The 26,594-nt window shown below is 32.7% G+C and overlaps 1 protein-coding gene across 1 annotated transcript; it reads left to right on the top strand.

Moving 5' to 3' along the window:
- The first annotated feature begins 704 nt into the window (after nucleotides 1-704).
- Nucleotides 705-25,241, top strand: LOC128998263 (nuclear respiratory factor 1-like). The gene is made up of 6 exons (XM_054424318.1): nucleotides 705-1,013; nucleotides 16,090-16,230; nucleotides 20,916-21,064; nucleotides 22,029-22,187; nucleotides 23,760-23,951; nucleotides 25,139-25,241. Exons 3-6 carry the CDS (start codon nucleotides 20,921-20,923, stop codon nucleotides 25,193-25,195), a joined length of 552 nt encoding a protein of 183 aa, XP_054280293.1. The 5' UTR covers nucleotides 705-1,013; nucleotides 16,090-16,230; nucleotides 20,916-20,920; the 3' UTR covers nucleotides 25,196-25,241.
- Nucleotides 25,242-26,594: the final 1,353 nt, after the last annotated feature.

Below are 26,594 nucleotides of genomic sequence, written 5' to 3'. Positions count from 1 at the left end.
TGCAACAGGGTTGTCTACAATGTCCTTTTGTTCCTTGAGTATTATGTTGTTGTGAGTTATCGTGTCCCGGGTAAGTCCATGGACTATCCTCCATGACTCCTTACTTATATTCTGTGATTTCATGATTTTGTTTTTGTAGTGTTCTTTTTTGCACGATGAAATCAGTTGTGAGTGCAGTTTTTTTGCCGTATTATATTGGGTTTTAGTACTTTTATTTATTTATTTATTATTATTATTTATTGGTCCGAACTTTCTATTATTATTTATTTATTATTATTTTATACTACATTTATTTATTTCCAACGGCAGCAGCCAATTTATAAAGACAAGCATAGATGGTAGAATTCAGCGGAAAATTAAAATTAATACAATCAGATGAAAAATCTACATAAAGTAACAAAATAGGTATAAATAATTTCATAATAATTAATTATTTATTTTGTAATAACTGAAGTCTGGAACTGGAGCTGGAACGGGAACGGGCTGTGCTGTGGAGTATTTTGACGTGCGAATAGTCACTTCGTTTTGGGCCGGCATGCCAACGATATGATTGAAACATTTTCTTATGTATTGTCATTGACTATAGTCAATGGTATTGTTTTTATTGTATGGTGGATGGTGGCTTAATAGGCTTAGGATAGGATGATAGGAGGGGAGGTCTGAGGAGTGGAGTCGGAGTGAGGAGAGGACTACGAATACGATTACTGACTGTGTCAAGTGAAAGCTTTTTGTCATTATCTGTTTTGTTTCAAAACTTATTAACTTACTAAATATTTTAATTAGGCAGCCTTGTAATTCGTGTGTGAACATGCTTAAAGAAAACTCGTTCAATTTTGCACTTTGAAAACACATTTTTGCAATAACGTTCTAGTTTGAATATTGAAATGGTTGAAAGACGGGACCCCTAACGTATTATTTGCTCTGGTTGGTTATAAGCTACGTATTTGGAACATTATTGTTGGAAGTTCATCTACTGTACTACTACATCTACACCACTTCTGTTCTTTACTAAGGTATGTCACTTTTCTGTTGCGTAAACTATTTTGAACGATGTTGTCAACAAATTCCTTACAATTTTGGTGACTTGTAAATGCCAAACCATTTAATATACAGCTTAAAACAACCGGTCACTGTAATTTCTTAGTCAAATTTACTTTTAATACTTGTTGCCTTTCAAACACAGTTGAGGCATAGGCCTATTATGTTTGTACCTCAAATGTCATCCTTTAAATAGTTATGTGTTTATTAAGTGAGGTAAAAACATTCCAAGCTCAAACAAACTATGTTTTTGAAAACTATTACCATTCTAACTGACGAGCATGAACTAAAAGGCGAAGGCTAGAGCCTAGGCCTAGCTTAGGCCTATATTAGCCTACTTGATACTTGGAGAATTCCCACTGGTATCGCATCAGCGACGTGGTTGTCAGGTTTTTATACTTTTCTTGCTCTTAATTTATATGAAATGGATTCATTTCCTCTTCAGGGATGCACATGGGTCAATCCATTTAACCCTAGAAGTGGCCAATGGTCCTGGCCGGACCATTTCACCGTGCACCCTTAGAATGGCCATGGTCCCTCCGGGACCATTTAAGTCCAAACATTTTTTAACGCTAAAAACTAATTGATAATTATCTTTAAAGTGGATAGTTCATATACCATTCGAAAGATGACATTCTAAACTTTCATTTTATTATATAAACGAACCTTCTAGCGTCAATATGTCAACGTAATTGCAATTTAAATTTGAATGAAAATTTACGCGCGAATCTACTTCCACTTGTAGTGTTGCGTAAGCACACTAAGCACGTAAAGTGGTAATTATTTAGATGAGGGTGACCAAGCGTTCTATAGTAAGTTATATATCATTAGAAACTAGATTTTTACCTGAAAATAATGGTGCAAAAATCTTTCTGCTGCCACAAAAACTGAATTTACTACGATTTTTTGAAGTTTAATTTAATGTTTTATTAGGAACATTGAATCTGCACTACAATGTTTACACTGTATAATCGAAGTTAATAGCACTATTCACATTTTTATTGATTGATTATATGCCATTTTAATGTAATATTACCCTCACAACCCACACTTAGAAAGGTTATTATGTTAATTTAAGTAGGCTATTACTTATGTATTATTTGATTAAAATTAATTAACATTAATAAACACCTCTAGTTCGGACATATTTAATCTGGATCTGGTGACTGGATTATGAACATTGAAGAATGAATTTATTTAGTTCTTCTCTTCACTTAACCGAATGGCTTAGCTTAGGTTTTGACCATGTAACCGTTATGTCCCATAAGTATTTAGTGTAGTGGCAGTTTTAATAAAATGAATAAACAACAAATTGACACTATTCTAACCTAACCTAACCTAACCAAATTTCTCGTACAGTTTAAAATTTGTTTATAAGTTGAAAAAGACATGTGAGGTTGGTAGGTTGGATGTTATGTGGACTCGTGACTGTATTAAGTCCTTTGAAGGTAGGTTAGATTAGGGAAGTTAAAGTTTAGGTTATAATGAATCGAGTTGTTGATTTATATTATCCCCAGACTGTTTATGCACTTTGTAAAAAGTACTACAAACACAATAAATAATTATTTAAAAAATGCTGCGCATTTTTGAAATTATTATTTATTCTGTTAGTAGTACTTTTAACAAAGTGCATAAACAGTCTGGAGATAATATAAATCAACAACTCGATTCATTATAACCTAAACTTTACCTTCCTAATCTAACCTACCTTCAAAACACTTAATACAGTCACGAGTCCGCATAACACCCAACCTACCCACCTCACATGTCTAAATAAGAACTGAAGTAGTTCATAATCAACGCTCAGTTGAATTTATAAATGCCTCTACCTCCTTGTCCTCTTTGTCAATTCACAGTAAGGTTATGGCGACAGAGACCAGCGGACAAGATGCATTACAGTAATATAAAAAATCGTAGTAAATTCAGTTTTTGTGGCAGCAGAAAAATTTTTGCACTATTATTTTCAGGTAAAAATCTAGTTTCTAATGATGTATAACTTACTATAGAACGCTTGGTCACCCCCATCTAAACAATTTCCCGTAAAGTTTAGAAAATCATAGCGAGGTTAGTTTGTTCCCTAGATCTGGATGCGAGTTATACCACTAGATAGCAGTAGGGTTGCTGAATATTTTGGCATAGATTATTTTATCAATACATGGATAGCAAAGAACATATGATTTTTAGAAAACGCGTAACTTTACAAAAATTAACAAATGGCCAATGGTCCCGCAAGGACCATTTCTAAAGTCGAAATATATATATAATGGAATATTTATAACTATTCAAATATAATATCCTTTTGTAGCCTAGGAAACGTAGAATAATTTAGTGTTGAGAAATGGCAGCCCTCCTCACTGTAATTTCTGTGTTCTGTCAGCAACAAAAGACAATTGCCATCTGACCAAGTTACTCTGTTTGTTTTGTGCGGATCAGCTGACTTATGTTTTGAAAGTAAATATTGTTCGGCGAATATCTTGGGAATCATTCTAATTTAGGATTTTGTAGTTATGTAGTGTTTTTGTTAGTAATGTTTTTGTGTTTTAGGCCTAGCAGTAATCTTTATGCATGAATATAAACTGGAAAGTCTAATAGGGCCTATCTGAATTTTTTTTACATAAACGGTAAATTTTTATTTTTTTTGTATCATAAACGGGTAATCAAAAATTTTTTACTGCCTACAATGTGACATATTTGTTTAGTTTATAACTTACAAGAATATGTGTACTATATTATTATCACTAATTACCTTACATGAGTTATCTCCGAGTTACTAATTATTTGTCTTACGTGACAAACTTTGCGATTTTTCGTATTTTCTTACATAACACATGTAGGCTAAATAAAAATATTTCCCCCAACATTATACATTTCTATAAAGAGAATTGAATGTACTATAACATTTTTATAATATGTTTGGCCTACAAAAATCTGTACAAAAATTTTTTACAAAATGTCTTTGAATTTTTTTCTATGTAAACGGTAAATTTTTGGTTTTTTGTATCATAAACGGGTAATCAAAATTTTTTACTGCCTACAATGTGACATATTTGTATTCCTTAGTTTATAACCTGCAAGAATATGTGTACTATATTATTATCACTAATTACCTTACATGAGTTATCTCCGAGTTACTAATTATTCGTCTTATGCGACAAAATTTGAATTTTCTTCATTTTCTTACATAACATTTGTAAAAAAAATATTTCCCCCATGTGTTATACATTTCTATGTAGGGAATTGAATTTACTACAAAATGTATATAATGGCTTTAGTCTAAAAATTATACTGTACCGTAATAATAACAAGACTTTACTTTTGAAATTTCAATCAGAATTTTTGAATTTTTTATGATTTTTTTTATTTTGCAAAAAAGTTACCAACTTAGATTCAATTTTCATTTATATATTCAGATTCTCCTGCTTTTTCTGAATAAAATGAATACAAACATTGATAGGTTGAGTCCATATTTGTAATTTTGACAGATTTTTAAAAAAAGGTCTGCAAAATCGCCAAAATGGGTTGGCCATTCCCCACTTCTAGCATTGGCCACTGCTAGGGTTAAAGTCATACAGGCATAGTTGCTCAACATTTTTAAATTGGGTACAGTTTCTTAACTGGGCTATGCTAATATCGATTGAAACTATCGATTCAATCAGTAAACCTTCATGCGATTTTTTCACCATCAGCAAGTTTGGTTGGTTAGGTTAGGTTATGATAGTTAAGTTTTATAATAGAAATATTTAAAAATATTGTTTATTAATCAATATTTTCAATTCGATGGTTTTAGTCGATATGAGTATAAATAAATAAATAAAAAGACCTTTATTTACAAGTGAGTTTCATATAAATGATTTTCAAACTTACTCAAGTCAAACTAAAACTAAACTAACCTAATATACAGAAATATAATATACAAAATAACTACAAAAAAAAAACATTTACAATTTACATTTGTTTTTCTGCATTGCGGCCCTGAATGAGCCATACGATTTGGAGCTCTTTATGTCCTGAGGGAGGCCATTATACAACTGCGGGCCAAAATAAGAAAATGACTTTCTTCCAACCTCAAGCCTCACTTTAGGAAAGTGAAGCCTGCGGTCGGAACGAGTACCACGCAGGCAGATCTCCCCCCTGTACTTAAGCCTCTCGCTGAGGTACTGAGGCTCTCCCAGCGTGAGCACTTCGTGGACCAGGCAGCAGGTCAGCCTCCTGCACATTTCATCCATTGGGATGAGCATAGCCCAGTTAAGAAACTGTACCCTTTAAATTTTATGAAACTTTCATAAAATGTTAACTGTATCAATAGAACTGTTACGCAAGTGTTAAACAAATTTTTTCTCCAAATTTTTTTGGCGGCCATTTTTGTTTGAGCAAAACGAGTGTTTTTTTACGAAAATCAACGTTTACTAAATATTTAATAGCTTTTTTATTTTTTAAGATATCAGGACAAATTAAAAACCAAAATATTCAGCAAGAAATGGGCTTAAAATTGATATATAGGCTAATAAATGACATAAATATGTTGTCTAGCATGTAAAATGCTAAAACGTAAAAAAAGATGTCAGCGTTGAAAATGTTATTTTCCCTGCAATATTTTCATAAGAAAAAGTAATTAGGCCTACTCAGTTTTAATATTTTTTGTATTTTAAAGTTGGCATATGAGACAGTCTAAATCTCAAGTTTGGGTTATGAAAGTCTTAAATCCTTTTTTCTTTATATGTCCATAAATATGGTGGATTATCCGATTTCCGCCATTTTCGAGATCTTATATCACAAAAGGGACTGAACCAAAATCAATCAAATTTCTGTCATAAGTACTTATAGTTGTTGTAATTGTGGTATAAGTTTGATCACTGAGACTCAACTAGTTTAGAAGATAACCAACATCAAAGTTGGGCGAAAATAGCGTAACAAGTTCGCGTTAGAACAAGTAGCCTAGTCGACTAAGCTAATCAGTTTACATTTTACCTAAATCCTAAGGCCCAATTCATACAGAACAAACGGACGGAGATGTGGCACAGACGAGGCAAGGATGCCCCTTGCCCAGTCTTGGCACTAAGACATTCTGAGATACCAATGATGGTAGAGTTAAGTTGTTCACCCTGTATAATGAAGTGCAATGTTGATATAATAAGTTTTCAATAAAATCTTTTATTCTAGTTTCAATCCCAGATTAATCTTGAATGAGGTTTAAGCTTGTTCAATTAGGTTCAACTGGTGTTAAACAAAAAAAATCTGTCTGTTCAATAACCTTAATAGGGACTTAAATTAAATTTTGTTGTCACAAAATCTAAGTAATTGTACTTGTAAATGCACTACAACATTCAAGGAATTTGAAGAGATAAATATTTTCTTAGAAAGCACAAAAAATGTTAAAATAGTTTGCTTTAATGAATATAATATAAAAGAATAAAATAAACTATTGTTAAATAGAATACCCAATTTCAGTTTGAGAGATGGATTTTTCAGGAATTACTCTAGAGGTGGATCTTGTATACTAGTCCATGATTCCCTTTCTACCATTTCATGACAAGATCTAAGTAAAACTTTCAATGAGAAGTTTATCTTTGAAGGGTCATACGTAGAAATTGAAAGTCTTAATTTGTTAATTGTATCAGTCTATAGAATACCAGGAAATTGCATTAGTAATTTATTTCTTAAAAAATTGTAAAGTTTCATAACTGTTTTGAAAAGTGAGACAAAAAAGAAATGAATTGTTATAGCAGCTGATTTTAATATTAACTTTTTAGAAAATAATAATAATTTAGTAGAAGAATTAAAAAATATAATTAGTAGTCATGGTTTCTTGATAAATATAAAAGAGCCAACAAGAATAACCAAGAATAACATGTGCCACAGGGGTCAATATTGGGTCCCTCTTTGTTTTTAATCTATAAATGATCTGCCAAATATAACAAAGATGAAACTTTTTCAATATGCAGATGACACAATGCTTTTGTGTAGAGGACCCAGTATTGACGTCCTGCAGACTAGCATAGACCAAGAATTCTCTGCTCTGGGTAACTGGTTCCGGGCAAATGGTCTGGCCCTAAATGTGGAGAAAACACAAATTATAAACTTTTCAGCTAACTACAGGGAAGATGATTCAAATCACATTATCCTTTAAAATCATCAATTATCTCCACAACAAAATGTAAAATTCCTCGGATTAATTTTGAATAAAAATCTTAACTGGGCATCTCAAATTGAAAATTTAAGTAACAAATTAGACCCTTGCATTTTCTCAATTAGGATAATCTCTCAAGTAACGAATCTAGAAACCCAGCTAATAATATATCATGCATATTTCTCATCATTAATGACATATGGTATCTTGATCTGGGGTAACTCTCCTTATTAAAAAAAGGATTTTTAAATTACAAAAAAAAGTAATACGAATTATTGGTCAAGTTCCCCCTAGAACCCCTAGTAAAAAACTGTTTCAAAACTTTAAAGTTCTTACTTTTTACAATCACTATATTTTGCAAATAGCATGCTGGGTCCATAGAAACCTCTCCACTTTTATGGAAACCCAAACTCAACATAATTACCATACAAGAAAAAAGAATATTTTCAAACCTGTAGCTCACAATTTACAAATATTCGAGCCATCACCACAATACATTGGTCCAAAAATCTTAAATAACTTACAAACAAGTTTAATTACTCTAGAAAATCCCTATAAGTTTAGACTTTCTTTAAAAGAATGGCTCAAGACTAAATCCTTTTTTTCATTGGCAGATTATTTTAAGGACTGCTGAAATTAGGTATAAATAAACCTTCCCACTCCTTCTAGCTCGATTTTTTGTCATGTAACAATGTTGTATTTTGGGAAGATTCAGTTGATTTTGTGGGAATACAGATGTATTAGATTTATCTATTAGTTTTAAGTCTTTATTTAACCATTGACAATATGTCCTGTTATTATGATGTGCTGACATGTAACTCAATAAATAAATAAATAAAAATAACAAAAACAACAAAATCCTGCATTGATAACTTTCGAACTTATATAAATTATGGTAAAGCTCCTTTTCAGAATCATGATTTATCCATGTCTTACCACAATGCTCTATTCCTTCAGTTAGCTATTGATAGTAAATTTAAAGTAAAATCAGCAAACTCTGTAAAATCCTATCAAAGATGTAATTTGATGTCTTTATCTTTAGATGGTTCAGTAGATAACAATTGCAAAAATTTGTTGGCTAAGGTTAAATCAAGTATGGAGGAAATCTTTCCAGTTAAACCTTTTAAAGCAAAAGATAAAAGTAAATAAAAAACTTAATAATAATAATAATAATAGTAATATCACTTAATTGTCATAAAACATTTCACATTTCCAGCAAAGCTGGGGAAACAGATGACATTGTCATTTCTTAGCTAACAAAAATAAAAATTAAAACTAAGGATTAAAATTAAACTAGTCACTTTTTAAAAAACAGTCATTTAAATACTCTTCTATTGTATAATATTTCTTTGTTATAAGGAATGTTTTTAATTCTTACTTAAACTTTACAATGCTATTGATATTTTTAAAATGAGCAGGTAGACCGTTGTAAAGCCTAAGACTCGTGTAGTACGGCGATTTTTCATACAGGCATAGCCGATGTCATGGATACTGCAAATTATTTTTTGAACGTGTTTGGTATTGATGAATAAATTGATTGTCTATAAATAATTGTGCATTACTCTTGAAGTATACCAGAATTTTATAAATGTAAAGTGGAGGCATTGTTAACATTCCATGTTTCAAAAAGCGGTTTACATGACTTTTTTTGTGTGTAAATGATAAGATTCTTAAAAACTTCTTTCGTATCTTAAAAATAGTTGAGGCATATGATGTTGAGCCACATAACTCAATACCATATTGCATAATGGAAAAAAATATGGCATAATAAACTGTGACCTTTGTTTTAAAATCTATTATGTTTCTTAAAACATACATCTGGAAACAAGCTGTATGTAATTTTTTAGCTAATATTTCAATGTGACGTTTCCATGTCAAATTTTTATCAATAATTAAGCCTAAAAATTTTGTTTGTTCGACAAAAGCTAAAATATCATTTTCATATGGTAATTCAAAAATTATGTTTTGCTTATTTTGTAGTGTTTGGAATTGCATAATATGTGTTTTAGAATTATTAAGTTAATCGAAGGCTCAGAGCTCTAGAAGCGCTCAGGAAATCCTGCAGACGCTCAGATGGAGCTATATCATCCAAGACTTGATTCTTTCACCCGCCAAAGACGGGGCTTAGAACTCAGACGACAAGTCTCGGGGTATTAAAAGACAAATAACCTTAAATGAACGTACGTAATAATTTGTTAAGCGAACGGAACAAATGTAATTTCGTAGCCAATTGATTTAAAACAAACCGTAAGATAGCCACCGCTAGTCACTGGCAGGCAGGAACTGGCGGGTCAAGACTCAAGTTAAGTTATTAAATTTATATAATTCAAATCGGGGTTTAAAGAAAGCGAAAAGGTACAATAAATTAAAATGCGTAAAATGAAAATAACGTAAAACGTGAAAAGGTCCTTACTAGTATGCTAGTTAACCTTCGTAATAAAATCGTACAGTCGTGTCGTCGTATTCGTAGTTCGTAAAGAGGCTCATTGTTTCCTTCAATTTCTTAAAATGTTCTCATTATTATCTAAGTTACATACTTTTCGTTTTACTTCCTAGATATTGGTGAATTTTGTTTTCTTTGTTGTCTTTTCCACAAAAGTTATTGGACTAAAGGTAAATTTAATTTATAATTCATTTTGTTACCCTTTTCAGAGAATTTTTTGTTATTATTAAGTATTAGTTGAGACTCCCGCCCACACACAGAATTTTTAATCCTCTTTGGGTGTGTATATTTCTTCGCAAGTTACAGCAAACTGTTTTTATATAATTAATTAACAATAAGTTTTGATTACATTGTAAAATAATTTGTTTTTATAGATCTTTGTAATTTTATTGTATTACTTGTGGAGAAATAAAGATTTATTTTTATTATTATTTGTCTAGTTGTCGTCTGTCGTCGTCAATCAACAAACACCAGTTCGAGGTTATGTCGTCGTCGTCGGTGATAAATATTCGTAAAATCGGTCGGTCAACTTTATTTGGTGAAATGGAGTGCTATTATGAATAAATATGTAGTTGTGGGTGTGTGTATGTACTTCACTGTGATTAAAAATAGGCCTACGTTCTTTGGCCCATAGCCCAACCTATGTCCAACACATAGGCCTAGGAGTAGGCTATTGTGGATAAAAATCGGGTAAGTTTTGGTGTTCATTTCTTCGTAGTAGGTTTTTACCCCCCTTTAAATTTGGCACCTTACATAAGTTTAAAGAACAGTAATGCCTGTGGCTGGGACGGTATACCCATCATTAAATTATTGAAATGGTCAGAAAATGAAATATCAAATATTTTGGCTACATTAATTAATCAATCTTTTGCAGAAGGTGTCTTTCCCCAACTACTAAAACTCTCAGAAATAGTACCCATTTACAAAAAAGGTTGTTTAAATGAAGTACAGAACTACAGACCGATCTCTTTATTAAGTAATATTTCAAAGGTTTATGAAAAAATTCTTCACACTAGATTATTTAACTTTTTGGAAAATAACTACAAGTTTTGCAAGGAACAATTTGGTTTCCGTAACAATCTAAATACCCAATCAGCTTGAAATAACTTTGTAAATTGCGCTTTGAAGGCCTTGGATGAGTCGCAGTACACAGCTGGTGTGTTCTGTGACTTATCCAAGGCTTTTGATTGTGTTAATCACAAAATTCTTATTAAAAAACTTACAGAAATTGGTTTTTATGGTCAAATAGTTGAACTTTTGAAATCTTACTTAAGCAATAGAAAACAAAGAACAGTAATTAAAACCGCCTCTGGGAACAAATACTCTTCTTGGGCAATGTGACATGATGATTTCAAAGAAACAATTGGAGAAATAGCAAATTGGTTTTAAAAAATGGCTTACTTTTGAATGAAGATAAATCTAGTGTTTTAATTTCCAAATTGAGAAATTCAACCACTGATGCAGAAACTACTGCCTCGCCCATAAATGTAGTAAATTTTTAGGAATATATTTGGATAGTAAACTACAATGGACTGAGCATATTAATTTTCTAAACAAGAATCAAGAATCAATCAAGAATCAAGAATCAAGAATTTATTCACCATTAAATGTGCAGTATACAATAGGTGTCGTCAAAGTATATAAAATCAATAGATAATGTCTTGAGGGTCACAGCTCAGGTACTCTTCAGTGGTATAAAATGCCTTAACTTTAAGCCACTTGTTAATAACATGGATAAATTTCTTAGGTGGTAACATTTTAACATTGGTTGGCAGTTTATTATAAATTAAAATTTGATGGTAACTATGGCTCTTATAATACTTATCAAGTCTAATACTAGGTCTAACAATGTCCTCTTTTTGTCTGGTGTTGTGAGAATGAATAGTAGAGGTTTTTTGAAAGATATAGGTGTTGTTTTTAACAAATATAAGATTATAGTAAATAAACAGACTAGGTTGAGTAAATATGCTAAGTTCAGGAAAGACTGTTCTGCATGAATCATTTTCATTTAGGCCACAGATAACCCTAATTGCTTTTTTTTGCCAAACAAACACTTTTTTTGCTGATGGTGAATTGCCCCATAGTCTTATATCATAAATAAGATGGGTATGAAACAAACCAAAATAAACCATAAAAAGAACATCAGAATTAACACAAGTTTTAAGTTTTCTTAAAAGACAGGTAACACGAGCAAGTTTTTTGCACAAGTTGTGTACATGTTCGTCCCAACAGAGTTTACTGTCCAGAGTAATACCCAGCAGTTTTACAGGCTTGAACAAGTCATTTTCTAAATCTAAATCACAATGGTTCCGTAGTGTAAAAATTAAGCGCTCTGTTTTACCTTCATTCACAGCCAACATATTTGCAGAGAACCATGATTTTGACTCCATCAAGGCTATGTCAAGTTTGTTCTGAACACCCACCAAATCTATATCAGATTGTACCAGGGTGGTGTCATCAGCGTACAACACAGAAAAAGTAGAAACATTAGAGCTAAAATCGTTAACAAAAACTAAAAACAAAAAAGGACCAAGGACAGAGCCTTGTGGTACCCCTACTGTAACATCTAGGTATTCGGAATTCATATTATTAAAGCTAACCATCTGTTTTCTGCTTTGGAGATATGTTTGAATTAACCTCAATTCCTTATCAGCTACTCCATAAGACTTTAGCTTGTCACATAAGATTTTGTGTGGTACAGAGTCAAAAGCTTTACTTAAATCAATAAGCAATGACCCTACAGTGAGTTTTTGTTCAAAGCCATTTAAAACATATTCAACTACTTTTTCAACAGCATCTATTGTCGAGTGTTTAGGCCTAAAGCCAAACTGAAAAGGATAAAACAAACTATTACTTACAAAATAATCATTGAGCTGGTTTACAATACAGTGTTCTATAACCTTGCTTATAATAGGAACGATTGCAATTGGCCTGTAGTTTTCAGGTTTGTTTACATCACCTTTTTTGAAGATGGGTGTAACTTTTGTCACTTTTAAGCATTCAGGGAATATGCCTGTGCTAAGAACTAAGTTAACAATAAAAGTTAGTGGTATTACAATTACATGAATTATATTCTTAATTAAAAAGTTTGACATTCCGTAAACATCTTCAGATTTAGAGTTACTTATTTTATTTACAACACACATAACAGTATTTACATCAACCAAATTGACCTTAAAGTTAATACTAGGCCTACTACAATCTAGATTTATGTTATTATTTAAAAACTCTTTATAATCAGTATTAGTTACAGATTGGTCATTACCTTGAACATTGGAAGCATTAACAAAAAAGTTATTCATTTGTTCAGGTGAAATTGGTATAATCTGTTTCTTTGTTGATACCAAGCTACCTTCCTTTTTAGCAACCAGCCAAGCAGCTTTACATTGATTTGTCGATTTACTTATAAACCTACCATTTGCTTCTATTTTTGCACTTATAATTTCTTGCCTATATTGTGCCTTAAATTTGCTAAACAGTAATTTGTCATCTGGGTCACATGTGCTTTTCCATTTGTCGTACAGTGCAAGGAGTAATTTACGCATATTTTCTAGATCAGGCGTAAACCATTTTACCAGTGAACCCTTTTTTCCCTTAAAACTACTATTTACAGACATTTTTGGACAACTTAAATTCAGGTACATAGACAGTATATTTAAAAACACATTAACAGATATATTTACATCATTAGTGTAGATACCCATCCAGTTTGCAGATAATAGCATTTGCTTATAGTCACTAATTTTCTCATGAGATAAGATGCGCTTTTTTTCTACTTCTCTTTTTTTTAGACTGGGCCTATCTCTACTTTCGTCAAAAGTAAAGGAATCCAGGGTAAATGTGGTCCATACACCCGCATGGTCCGACAATATATCTTGGTTAAGTAACCTAACCTCAACATGGTCAGATGTAATGTTTGAGGCTACAACATCAAGGCAAGCTTTAAATCTGGTTGGGGTTTCATGAACACAATAAATATCAAATGATCTAAGGAGATTAATCAATTCAACAGTTTCGGGGTCATGGGTTTTGAGGATATCAATATTTAGATCACCAGCCAAGACTATGTGTTTAAGAGAATCATTAAATAGACAAATTAAGATTTTTTCAAGGTTAGTAATAAAACATTTAAAATTAGAAGTAGGAGTACGGTAAATACACAAGACTAACATGTTTAGTTTATGTAGTCTAATAGCTGAAGCCTCGCAAAAAGCGTCACAGCCGTATTCCCCCATGTCCAAGACCTCATAAGTTGTGGACAAAAAACTTAGTCCAACAAGATATGCTTTAAGTGTTTTAATTCAGGTTACCTCCTTGGAAGTATGTAAAAATGTTTATTATGCTTAAACGTGTACTCTATTTTAAGCTATGGTATTACATTATGGGGGACAGCCACGGATGTCCACAAAGTTTTTAAAAACAAAAGTCAATCATCAGAACTCTTGCAAATTGCCCCCAAAAAAAACATAATGTAGACAATTGTTTAATTTTTTTAAAATTTTAACTCTAACTTCAATATACGTTTTTGAAATTTAAAAAATGGTTCATGGAAATCCTGGAATGTTTCAAAATTATCTTAGTAATCACTCATACCCAAAGACAAGACATTTTTAATACCCCACTCAATCTAATAGGCCTACTATAAATCATATTTTACTCAGACACATTTATATATTTTAAGTTTATATGTAGAAGTTATATTTTCTTTTATATGAGCCATCACAATTATCTTCAAATAAAAAAAAAACCTTTCAGCTATCAAACAGTTTGAAAAGTTAAAATCTTTTACTTTATATGGCCAGCATAGCATAGAATTACAGTCAAAAAGATCTTAAATCAAAATTGTTAAAATAACAAGTTTATGATTTCACCTACATCATTCAGCCTCATACTAAAGTTTTGATTGCAAAAAGCCCTAACTGGTCATGATTTAGCAGGCATAAAAAACGCACAAACTTACTTAATTTTGATAAATTTGACTGGTAATAGAACTGGTTATGAGGAAATACATTTAGTTACGATTTTTGATGATAAATCATCATAGAAATCTGTTAAGAAGCAGTTAGCCTATGAAACTCTCACAAACAATTCCACATTTGATGCATAAAATTTGAAAAGTGTAATAAACTTGGTTTTATATTTTACTAGGTTGAATGACATGTAACTAAGAGTGATGGGGTTTTTACAAAAACACTACACGTTAAACGGAGAAAGAGGTTTATAATGAGGAAAAATGTAAATGAATGAATGAATGAAAAAAAAAATGGAAATCCTTTATTTAAAAAGGAAAAGTTAGGGCCACAAGACTTGACATGCATACCGTACTTATAAATATATAATAGAAAACATTATTAATTACACAGACATTATTTACAGAAAAAAACAATACTTAAATAACAAAAAATATTTAACAAAAGTGAGTTACACACCCAGTTAGCTATTACACACCTAATAGGTGTCGCGCAATATGAGAATACCTCCAACAGGCCTACTTCAACAACAGATATGGGTTCTAAGAAACCTTGTGGTTCTGACTATGCAGATTAGATTGAACTGATAGGTCATGCAATGCTATATGCAATGTTATATGCAAAGCTATCTGTATTGCTGTAATTCTAAAAGCAATGATCCTAGTGCAACATCCGCTAGGAATAGCAGCACCTGGACCATTTATGCTGGCACGTGCCACTCAGTCGTAAATCATAACTCATAATGGATTTGTGACTCGGGTTAATAAACTGGACCATTGCATTGGCTCCTTTGGTTGGCCTCTCACACATTAATGGTCTTTGAAACCATCTAGGAGGCTTTTGTCTCCACTCGTAAAACATAACGCTTTGCAATAAAAATTTACTAAACATTAGTTTATGAATCCTTTGTTTAGGTTATGTATTTGTCGTTTTTAAAGTTTGCATATTTACCATTGACTTATAACAATCATCATCTACTCTCTAAAGAAAATTTAGTGTAGCAGCAATTAGCACATGTTTTATCACCAACAAATTCTAATTAATTGTGAGTGGTTTGGATAAGCGGTTTGTGATTCTAATTAATGCAAGCGACTTAATACAAAACAATGGTGGTCAACTTTAAAAATTAAGAATTTGTTTTTGTTATGTATTTTTAAAACTTAGTAGGCTTTTGTGATAGTTTTTTGCCAAGTCGTGTGAAGCATCTATTGGATTAACAAAACCATTGGCTATAAAACTAAATCATTAGCTGACAGTTAAATATTGGTTGTGGAAAATGCACTGATTGTTATATAACTATTATTCATTTTGAGCCGATGTATAAGAAAATTGTGCATTATTATTATCATCAAAAGGCGGCTTATTCAGTCATTTAAAAAAATTGATTGTAGTTTAAGATAGGCTACATTTAGTTTAATACTAACTAAAATCACTCTAGCTTTAAATGATAATCTATTTGAAGATAATGCTGTAAAATACATTTGGTCTTTACTTTGTTGTATTTTTTTCAGGAAAGCTTTTATTTGTCAAGTTAAATTAATACAACCAGCGACTTATCTGGGTGATGGAGAAATATCAGCTTAGACTCGGACTTTTGAAAGAAATTGGAAATCATCTGGTTGATATCTTCTAGGCATTGTGCTCGTCCAATGGTAAGTTACCAGAAATAATTCTTTGGTTAAAAAGTTTGAATGAGCAGACATTTGTTCTAATTCATAAATTAATCTGGTGCTGGTAGGTGGTCTTGAAACAGCCTACTTGAAGCCTATTTGGAGGAATATGAGCTTTAAACAAAACCTATTAAAGTAGCATCTGGAAGTTTGTAGTGGGAAAGAAAATGAAATACTGGAGATCGGGAATCAACATTGGGCTCCTATTGGCTACTTTCCCCCCCACTACTTTCAAGGTTAAACCCCCTTCCTTTGCTGCCATTATGGGACACTGCGAGGACCAAAGTATTAAAAATTATAACTACTGCTACAAAGATTTTACTGAAAAATAAAACTGGATTGTTCTGTCCTCATCACCTTTGTCCAGTTTAGTTGTAAAAGTTCTTTCCATTTAGTTTTTTCCTAAAATTTCCAACAATACCTGTAAAACTAGAGTTTTAAAGCAATGGGAACAGAAATAAAAGTGTTGGGCGGGTCTAGAAGCACGTTGGCTCCCATTGGTTTCTTTTCCCCCCACTTCTGTCATTGGAATTCCCCTCTACTGCCGTTACGCAATGCTTTGTGGTACAAAGACGCTCAGTCGTCAAACCGCTGCGTCTCCTAGCTGTCGAAAAAAAAAAAAATAGTGTACGTTTTCAGTTAAAACTTGTTTTAAATTTGTTCTGCATGTTTGGTTGTCTTTTTCAAGCTTTATTCAATATTATTTTAAGTGCGGTGTGCATTTGATATGGATAGTAATGAAAATGTGTATACATGTATTTAGCAAAGATTCTTTTACTAGGCCTATGTTTACATCTTGGGTGGCGGGCGTGGCAGGATCTGTATTCTTCATTACCAGTATTTTTCTTTATGCTCTCAACATCACTAGTAGAAATTCACAAGAAGCAGCATTTAAAAGTATAGATTTTGTTTCGGGTATGGTGTTTTAAGTTGAGTTTTACTTATGTTTTGAATGTCATTTGTGGTTTTAAGAATAAAGACCATCTTTGTCAATCCCAACTATCTTTGTCTTCTACCACTAGAAATTTACAGGCTGCAGAATTAAAAAGTCTACTATAGGTTTATCGTTATGGTTCAGTTCTTTGAATAACTTATTTAAACTTTGACAATCATTATCAGTGTTAAGCCTAGTCTACATTGGCTACCATGTCTGTGGGAATGTATAATGGTGGATTTAGATTTTATATTCAGAGAGGCATCTTCTATGGTAGGTAGCACGGTCACCTAAAACTGTATTTCTTAAAAATTGATTTTTGGAATCTTGTTTTGATTTGAATTTTTAAATAACAATTAGAGTTAGGTTAAAATTATGGATGGGCAGGAATGTATTTTTAATTCAGGAAACAAATGACAAAAAAATTTGCACAGGGTGTCTACCAGTCGGGAATTCCGGGAAATTCGGGAAAAAGTCGGGGATTTTGAAAGGTCGGGAAAAGTCGTGAAAAAGTCATGAATTTCGGCCGAAAGTCGGGAATAATCTAACCTTTCAAAATTAGGGATGAACGGGTCCCAAAACTTTAAAACAAATTCTGGATCTTATATTCCTGATCATTGGGACGGGATTACATTGAAGGGGTGTGGGATGAATCGAAAATGCATCGGAATTCCAATTTGATTCAGTGATGATCAAAATAACAATTTGAATCATGGGCATTCAGTATCCATATACGTTATTGAATCAGTATCCAAATAAGTTTTTGAATCAGTATCCATACTTTATTGAATCAGTATCCATATACGTTTTTGATTCAGTATAAATATACGTTTTTGAATCAGTATCCATGTGTTATTGAATCAGTATCCAAATACGTTTTTGAATCAGTATCCATACATTTTTGAGTCAGTATCTATATACGTTATTGAATCAGTATCCAAATACGTTTTTGAATCAGTATCCATATACGTTATTGAATCATTATCCAAATACCTTTTTGAATCAGTGTCCATACGTTATTGAATCAGTATCCATATACGTAGTTGACTGTTACATTGATAGTGTTACTTTGACTATCAGTATCCATATAACTTATTGACATTATTCAAATGATTGACATTAATTATATAAGTTATTCACTGAGACATTGCTTAGCCATACAAGTTATTACCCTCCAAGTACATGGCATACACTGAAACATTGCTTAGCCATACAAGTTATTACCATCCAAGTACATGGCATACACTGAGACATTGCTTAGCCATACAAGTTATTGCCATCCACGTACATGGCATACACTGAGACATTGCTTAGCCATACAAGTTATTACCATCCAAGTACATGGCATACACTGAGACATTGCTTAGCCATACAAGTTATTGCCATCCACGTACATGGCATACACTGAGACATTGCTTAGCCATACGTTATTGCCATCCACGTACATGGCATACACTGAGACATTGCTTAGCCATACAAGTTATTACCACCCAAGTACATGGCATACACTGAGACATTGCTTAGCCATACAGGTTATTGCCATCCACGTACATGGCATACACTGAGACATTGCTTAGCCATACAGGTTATTGCCATCCACGTACATTTCATACACTGAGAAGACATTGCTTAGCCATACAGGTTATTGCCATCCAAGTACATGGCATACACTGAGACATTACTTAGTCATACAGGTTATTGCCATCCACGTACATGGCATACACTGAGACATTGCTTAGCCATACAGGTTATTGCCATCCAAGTACATGGCATACACTGAGACATTGCTTAGCCATACAGGTTATTGCCATCCAAGTACATGGCATACACTGAGACATTGCTTAGCCATACAGGTTATTGCCATCCACGTACATGGCATACACTGAGACATTGCTTAGCCATACAGGTTATTGCCATCCACGTACATTTCATACACTGAGAAGACATTGCTTAGCCATACAGGTTATTGCCATCCAAGTACATGGCATACACTGAGACATTGCTTCGCCATTCATGTTATTGCCATCCAAGTACATGGCATACACTGAGACATTGCTTCGCCATTCATGTTATTGCCATCCAAGTACATGGCATACACTGAGACATTGCTTTGCCATACCGGTTATTGCCATACAAGAAGTTATGTATACCTTGTAGTTCTGATTCTATCCTCTTATTTTATCAATGTAAACCAATTGAAAGATTCAGTATTTAAATCTTACAAAGGTTTTTATTTGTTTACACCCAAACATATCTTTATTTATAATCAATAAAATAAAATAGGTAACATGCTTAACAACATGATGCTGCAAGTAAAAATTATGAAATAGGCAAGAAGCTCACTGATATTTCCAGAAATACTGGTTCTTCTAATGTATGATTGAAAACAGATATTGTACTCCACTGACAAGTATGAATAGAAAAATTCCATGTTGCTTCGAATCGAGTTACATCAACATTTTTTTAAATCGAATAGTTGCTTTGAATTGAAATGTTTTGCTGCTTCACACACCCCTACATTTAATACGGGATTTTCTCGGCATGTGATTTGTTTCGATCGTCAGTGATTTCGCTGTGTCGCGAGTGATCGCGAGACGGAAAAAGGTGTAGTAACATGGAGAACGGACCCAGTTTTTGGTCGGGATTTATATAAAAATGGTAATGAAAAGTCGGGAAAAAGTCGGGAATTCCATTTGAGAAATCTGGTAGACACCCTGTTGCAGCCCTTGTTGCACTTTTCTATAAAATACATATTTGGTGCAATTTAACTGTGAGACATCAGTCTTATAAAAAAAACAAAAAAAACACTAGCTAATCTCAGTCTGGTTGTTTGGCAAACTATCACAGCGTTTTCAACATCTACAAAACACATCTCAAGTTTCAAAAATCATACTAATTGTTATAAACAAATCATCTGTTCCTCAAACAGGATTGAATATCACAGAAATATTATCTTCAACACAATATTATAACATCGACTTCAAATATCTGACATAAACATCAAACATCATCATCGTCACTCACAATCACACCGAATCGTAAGCATCTCCCATGTTCTTGAAGACATCATCATCAACTGTGATTGTGGCCAAATCACGGAACATCATTATTGTCGCTTGCCACCGAATCCATGAATATCTCTTAATTGCGAGAGCTGGAACAAATCCTCTTCCAAAAGAAAATCTTCAAATAAATGCAATTCACAAAGCTCTAGTATCTATATTTTTCCTAGAAATTTCCTAAAATTGTAGGAAGAAAGTTAAACTTAAGTTAAACTTACTTAAGTTAAACTTACTTAAGTAAGTTTAACTTAACTTACTTACTTAGTTAAACTTTTTAAAAGTTTTAGAGTATTTTTATGACCCTCCAATGAAATTATGGGGGAAGGGCTCTTAGTTGGTTTTAGCCTGTCATGAGCTAAAACTGTCATTTGAAACATTGTTTGCAAGTTTGATTCACTTGTGTTTCTGGAGGCGATGAAGTTTAGAGAAAGTTTGAAGTGTGAAGAAAGTCTTTATATATGTTTGTAGGACAGTCTTTTTCTATTTGTTAAAAATAATACTAAATTTAATTCTAATTAACAACCTGTATTAGGTAACATGTTAAGTGGTGGTGGTATGTTGTAAATTTGAAATTATACAAAAGATTGTCACTTACAAAATATAAATACATGTTCTCATCATAGGGATGTTAGTTACAAGTTAATTAGTGAAATAACACAGTTTGTTCCTAGGGAAAATGACAATGAAGAGAGACAGTAGATATTTGAGAAGAAAAGAAGAAGTTAATATCGACTTCACCAAATGTAAGAAACTCATGTCGTCCAATTTGCCCCTTCTTTTTGCAAATGGACAACCTCGAAGCCTGGAAACAATTTCCCAGGTAATAGACAAAGACTATGTCTAACAAAATATGAGTTATTGGGTTTAAGTAACATGGTGTGTTGTGTGTTGTATTTTGTTTACAGATATAATCTGGGACACAATGAGTCGTAGAGCAAACAGACCTTTGGAAGTTAGAAGTGTATTTATACAACTTATTACTTTTCTTGTTCCTAATTTTTAAATATTTTCCTATCAATTATCCTAAATTTTTGTAGCCTGTTTCTTGTTTCCCCTTTTCCATTCTGTTTTCTAATATCTACTTATTTTAACTCTTTTTAGCACTTGAGCAAGCAGGTTTTACTGTTTTTGAGAATGTTGTTTTATAAATCGATGCGGAGATTTGATTTTTGTTACAAAATTGGATGAATATTACTAGTTAATATACTGTTACCTACGTTATTGTTATTAATAAATATTAAGAAAATGAATTGAAATGAAATTGTTACCCAAGCTAACAAAAATCCAATATGTAAGGCTTTTCAATCAAAACATTTTTTTGTGAACTTGTGTAGTTGTAAAAAAATCCTGGTTATCATTTTCAGTAAAAATGTCCTAGGAAAGTAAAAAATGTTCTTATGTAGGAACAAGTTTTTTTGTATCCTAAATGGTTTTTAAAATCAGAAAGTGCGTACTGTTTACTTGAAAGTTTGTTTTGAAAGCTTACAAAAAACATTTTTTCTTAAGATATCTAACTGTAGGTCCAAATTATAATTGACTTTTGCAGCGTACTATAATAGTGTTTGTGATTATAAGTCCTTGTAACATAGGCTATTAATTAACTGTATTATATTGTAGCATAGACTAAGTCATTCTTCCATGCGTAGCTACGGTATCCAAATGATTTGTACAAGAACTGAGCCCTATTTTATATTGAGGTTAAGTTTACAAAATAAAATTGAATCCCTGCAGTTTATTCCTGTCAGTGAATAACGTAAGTTTTGTCCTAGTAAATTTTTTTTTAGCCTGAGTTGGAGGAGTTTGTTCCATTTATGGTGCAATGCTCGCTGGGACAAGAAATTCTCAAATCACCTAAGAGAATCAACAACTGTCCCGCACCTGATTGGTGGCCTCAGGGGCTCCCTTTCAAATTTCCCCTGATTGATCAGTCCGACTGGATTAATGTAAGTGTTAAATTCTACTTCAGTCTGTGAATTTTCTTTATAATCTTGAGAAACTTCAATTTAAAACTCTGAAACCATCTATCTATCTATCTTGTCTCAAATTGTATTATTAATTTTAATTTTTTTTTTATATCTAAAAGATTATTGCGGATGGCTTTTCTGAATTTCTCTCAAGAGAAATATACCATATCGTTAATCAAGTCAACATCGTAGGAAACATTGTAGGAGTATTGTAGCAAAATTGCTGGGTAGTGAACTGGTTTATTGGTAGAATGTAGGGCTTTGGTCTCCGAGGTGCCAATTAAATTCCTGCCAATCACCAATGGATTTGATCTAAGTAATAATCTAACCTAGTCTGAAGCAATGTAGAAACGGTTCCGAGCTAACGCCTAGCGTTCTAGGATGCAAAGGCGGGACAAAATATATTTTTTTTTTATCACCGGTACTTACTGTAACAGTCGCATCTTGCTGATAGCACACAACAGTTCACACTGATTTATAAAAATTTATCAAACAGTTAAAGGTACAGAACATTTAGAATAAAAATTCTAGGAAGTAAGAAAAACAAATATAACCAGTAAAACATTTTGAAAAGATTCAATTTGATAACTTTTGTAATAAAGAGCTTAGTTTTAGAAATGTTTTCATTAAATTGATTCCTTAATACATTACTGCTAATTTTCAGGGAGAGTCAAAGATTGAAAGGTTTTGTTTGACTAAAATGGCAACATCAGTATTTTAATTTTACAACCATTTAAACTTTGTGCATAAAGGTTCTATGACTATAAAATGATCAACCATACTGTACAAAACATTGGTTGATAGAGAATAGTTTGAATGACTGATTAATGGCAAAGCAGTGTGGCTAACTAGTAGGTGAGAAGAGAAAAGAGGGAGGAGGCAAAGTCCGGCTTATCAGCTAAAAACTCCACCGTCTTCGATAACTTTACATCTGCCTGAGTAATACCAGAAAGCTCGTAGGTTGTGTCATTACTGTAGGCTGCATCACAAAACATTTATTTATTACGATAAAACCTTGATTAGGGAAAAATGCTGCGAGTCCGTTTCATATAGGCCCCTAACCCATTTTTACGGTTAATCAGTAGTTCAAATTTAAATGCTGTTTCTAAGAGATATACAACAGTTGTTTTATAAACATGTTTTTAACTACTATTGTCTTAAAATCCACCTCAGCATTTATCAAATGTATTTCTCAAAACAATCAACAATCGTTTTCTGAACTTCTTTATCATGGTATGAGATCCATTACATTCCATTGGTCAATCCAGGCCAACTACCCACGTCATAGCAAACAACTCCTGTTGCTAGCTAATTTCCCAATTCATTAGATCCTTTTACGAAGGTTTCGGTTATCCCGGATTTGGGTTTAACGGAATGTGGTTGAAAATGTTTTAATGAATGTATTTTGCTGGATGCACCTCAAATCCTCAAACAAGGCTTTAACTCCAATCCCCTTTAACACTGAGTCTTACCGTTTCACATTAAGTTTACCATAAATTTACCAGTAAATTTAACTTTGGTCCATTAATGTTAGGTTTTATATATTTTCAGAGATTGGTGATGCTGAAAAGCCTAGTATGCCGCTGTTATACTTATTATAACTGTGAATTCTTGCTTAAGTTCAGTTCCGACCTAGCTGATATACCACCAAGCCAACTGAGATTTGAAATAAACGATGACAATACCACCACCATCTATGACCAAAATGAAGGGATGTTGGTGAAGTGCAGAAATGAAAACCTGGTAAGTTTTTAACTGCTTAGGTCATTAAACTACTATTTTTAAACTTTTTTAGAAATAGTTAAAATATCACCTGTAAAGAATATATGATTCTGAGATTTTTACATTATCTGATAAACTGTACGTAGCCTTTAAAAAAGTCCTGGTGGTTATATCATTGTAAAGCTGAGTAAGTCTAAAAAATCAAAATACTTTTAAATTAATAAAAGGGAGGTAGGCTATAATGAAACAAAAATACAGTTTAACATGTTTATTTTAGTATTTAGTGGTGATATAGTTTGAATATTAACAACCCTACTTAAAATTCGGACTCAAAACAATTGGCCTAACTCTAAATGTATGATATAAATACCCTCACCACTGCAAACCTGCAGATTAATTGAATTTCCATTTGCTTGATTGGATTTTCACTTAAACATTTCTCTAAACATGTCAGATGTATTCCCTATTTAAATAATATTATTTAGTTTAACGAGTATTTAGAGAAGAGTAATAAAGTTTTCCTACAGTCACCTAACAATGTTCTCTCACTGATTTGAGAAAGCAAAGTGGCCAATTCGCTCATCAGTGAGACAATGTTAACATTGTCTCACTCTAATTACTTTGTCTCACTCCAGATTTGCAACGTGAAGGCACAAAATAGTGAGCGTGCAACATGAAGACAAGTTTTTATGTGCGCGAAATACGTTGGCAGCACTGGCTGTAAATCAGCTAGTCAGCTGTTGTACTGTTGTATCATTAAATGTCATAAAAAAGTTCATTTCTGTGTAAAAATATGATACGTTTCTTTACCAAATTATTTGTTTTACGGTATCTGTAGGAAAAATATAATGTGCAACTCGAGTGCAAAGTGCAATTGCCTCACTCGAGAAACCATTCCTCACTCGCCTACGGCTCGTGGGTAAGTATTTCTCTCGAGTGAGTCAATTGCTCACTTTGCTCACTAGTTGCACAAATAACAAATGTTTACTTAAAGTGTGTTTTTAGTTGTTAAGTAAAGTGTTGAATCAGAATCAATACCAATTAATGTTATGCTGATATGTGTGAATAGCATATCTAGTATAAAATAAATTAATTTGCCAAATTTGATCAAAATATATCATAACTACAAATGTTTACTCGTTTTCCATAAGAATAACAAAAATAAATTTTGAATTTACAAATTATTGAATGAGTTGTTTGTATTTCAGAACTATGACCTACACAAAAATCCTCGCCGTTACCTCTCTCCAGCTCACGTAAGTTGATTTTTCACTACTAAGTGTATAACTAGACTCTTATTTATACTACTTGGCTTATCATGTTCTTATCCATTATTCTCATCACCACCACCATAATCAATGATCATAATCATCATTATTTCCTTTCTCTGTTTATAATACCATCATCACTTTACAGGGCCAATTTTATGATACAGCTATAATAAGGCTAATAAAACCAATGTTAAAACTTTTGAAAGTTTCTATCAATAATAATTCACACAATTAGTGTTTAACGCTAGTCTCGGAAGTTGGGATTCTCCAGGGTAACCTTGAGAGGTCCAATACTTCCTTTTGGATCAGCTGGCATAAGAGATCGGCGCAGACACGCTTCTGATCAGCAAGCAGTACCATGACAGAGATCCACATTTTTGGTTCCCAGACTCCTTTGGCAGTGCCGCTTGTTGTATGCAAAACAACATAGAAGCACCAATGCGGGATCACGGACGCAGCCGTGCCTTCGTTTGAGTCAGGTGTAAGGACGTCAGATTTTTCAAGACTACCTTACCCCCAATGAGCCAATTTAGGAATTTCATCCATGAAGATTGAGAGGAAAGTGTTTGTGGCACTTCTGGACATTTTGTCCCTGATGATTTTAATGACTGATAATGACAAAAATTATCAGTTTTTATCAGAGTTTTTATGTGTTTTAAAATTATAATTAAAACGCTGTCGAGTTGGCATGGCGAGGTTGACTACAACCTCATGCGTTCTTGTCAGGTCACGGCTATTTTCAGTCGTACCTGCTTTTGATGGCCTAAGTTTTCACCCGATAGTATTTACTCTCCGGGCGTTCCCGAAGACGCCGAACACACGTTCCAATGTGTTTATCAGACGTGTTCCCTCCTCTTCCTAAAAACAAGTGTAATGTAAGTCTCCAAGGAGTCTATGAACAGGCCCACGTAGTATTTTTCCTCGCTGCCTTTTTTTCTGAATTTTTTATTTCTTATTTGTAATTTTTAATGGAATTAAACTCATTTATTCCTTTCTCATTTAAGAGTCCTTGGAGTTTAGCGGCTTCTTGGATTATTTCAAACAGGTGCTGAAAAGTTATTTATCATCCAAAAATATTTTTTCAAACCTCAAAGTGGTTATAATTTAAATAGTCTATCTAAGGACACTGTGAGATAAGAATTTTTCAATGTACCGGTAGTTTTAAATTGTTTTCCAAGGGAGTCCATCGAAGCTAACGGCCATCTTGGATTTACCCACCATAAGATGTTAATTTCTTAAATTTTAAACAGCCGCTGAAGAGTTATTTACCATCTGAAAATATTTTGTCTAATACCAAAATTTTAATATCTAGTTCACTGTGAGATTAGAAATTTTCTTTGTAGGCTAGTTTTTGAATTGTTTTATGAGTTAGAATGTCTAGGCTCCAAGGACT

Source organism: Macrosteles quadrilineatus, unplaced genomic scaffold, assembly GCF_028750875.1.
Source record: "Macrosteles quadrilineatus isolate MER2022 unplaced genomic scaffold, UCM_ALF_1.0 Scaffold_7__1_contigs__length_78375512, whole genome shotgun sequence".
In the NCBI taxonomy this organism is placed as follows: Eukaryota; Metazoa; Arthropoda; class Insecta; order Hemiptera; family Cicadellidae; genus Macrosteles; species Macrosteles quadrilineatus.
The sequence above is the reverse complement of the archived record's forward strand: the minus strand, read 5'-3'. Positions and strand labels throughout refer to the sequence as shown.

Excerpts from the sequence above, each read along its gene's own strand:
- LOC128998263 (XM_054424318.1), top strand. The coding sequence starts at position 20,921 with ATGACAATGAAGAGAGACAGTAGATATTTGAGAAGAAAAGAAGAAGTT. Across the intron at positions 21,065-22,028 it reads GCCTGGAAACAATTTCCCAG|CCTGAGTTGGAGGAGTTTGT; the intron begins GTAATAGACAAA and ends ATTTTTTTTTAG. Across the intron at positions 22,188-23,759 it reads ATCAGTCCGACTGGATTAAT|AGATTGGTGATGCTGAAAAG; the intron begins GTAAGTGTTAAA and ends ATATATTTTCAG.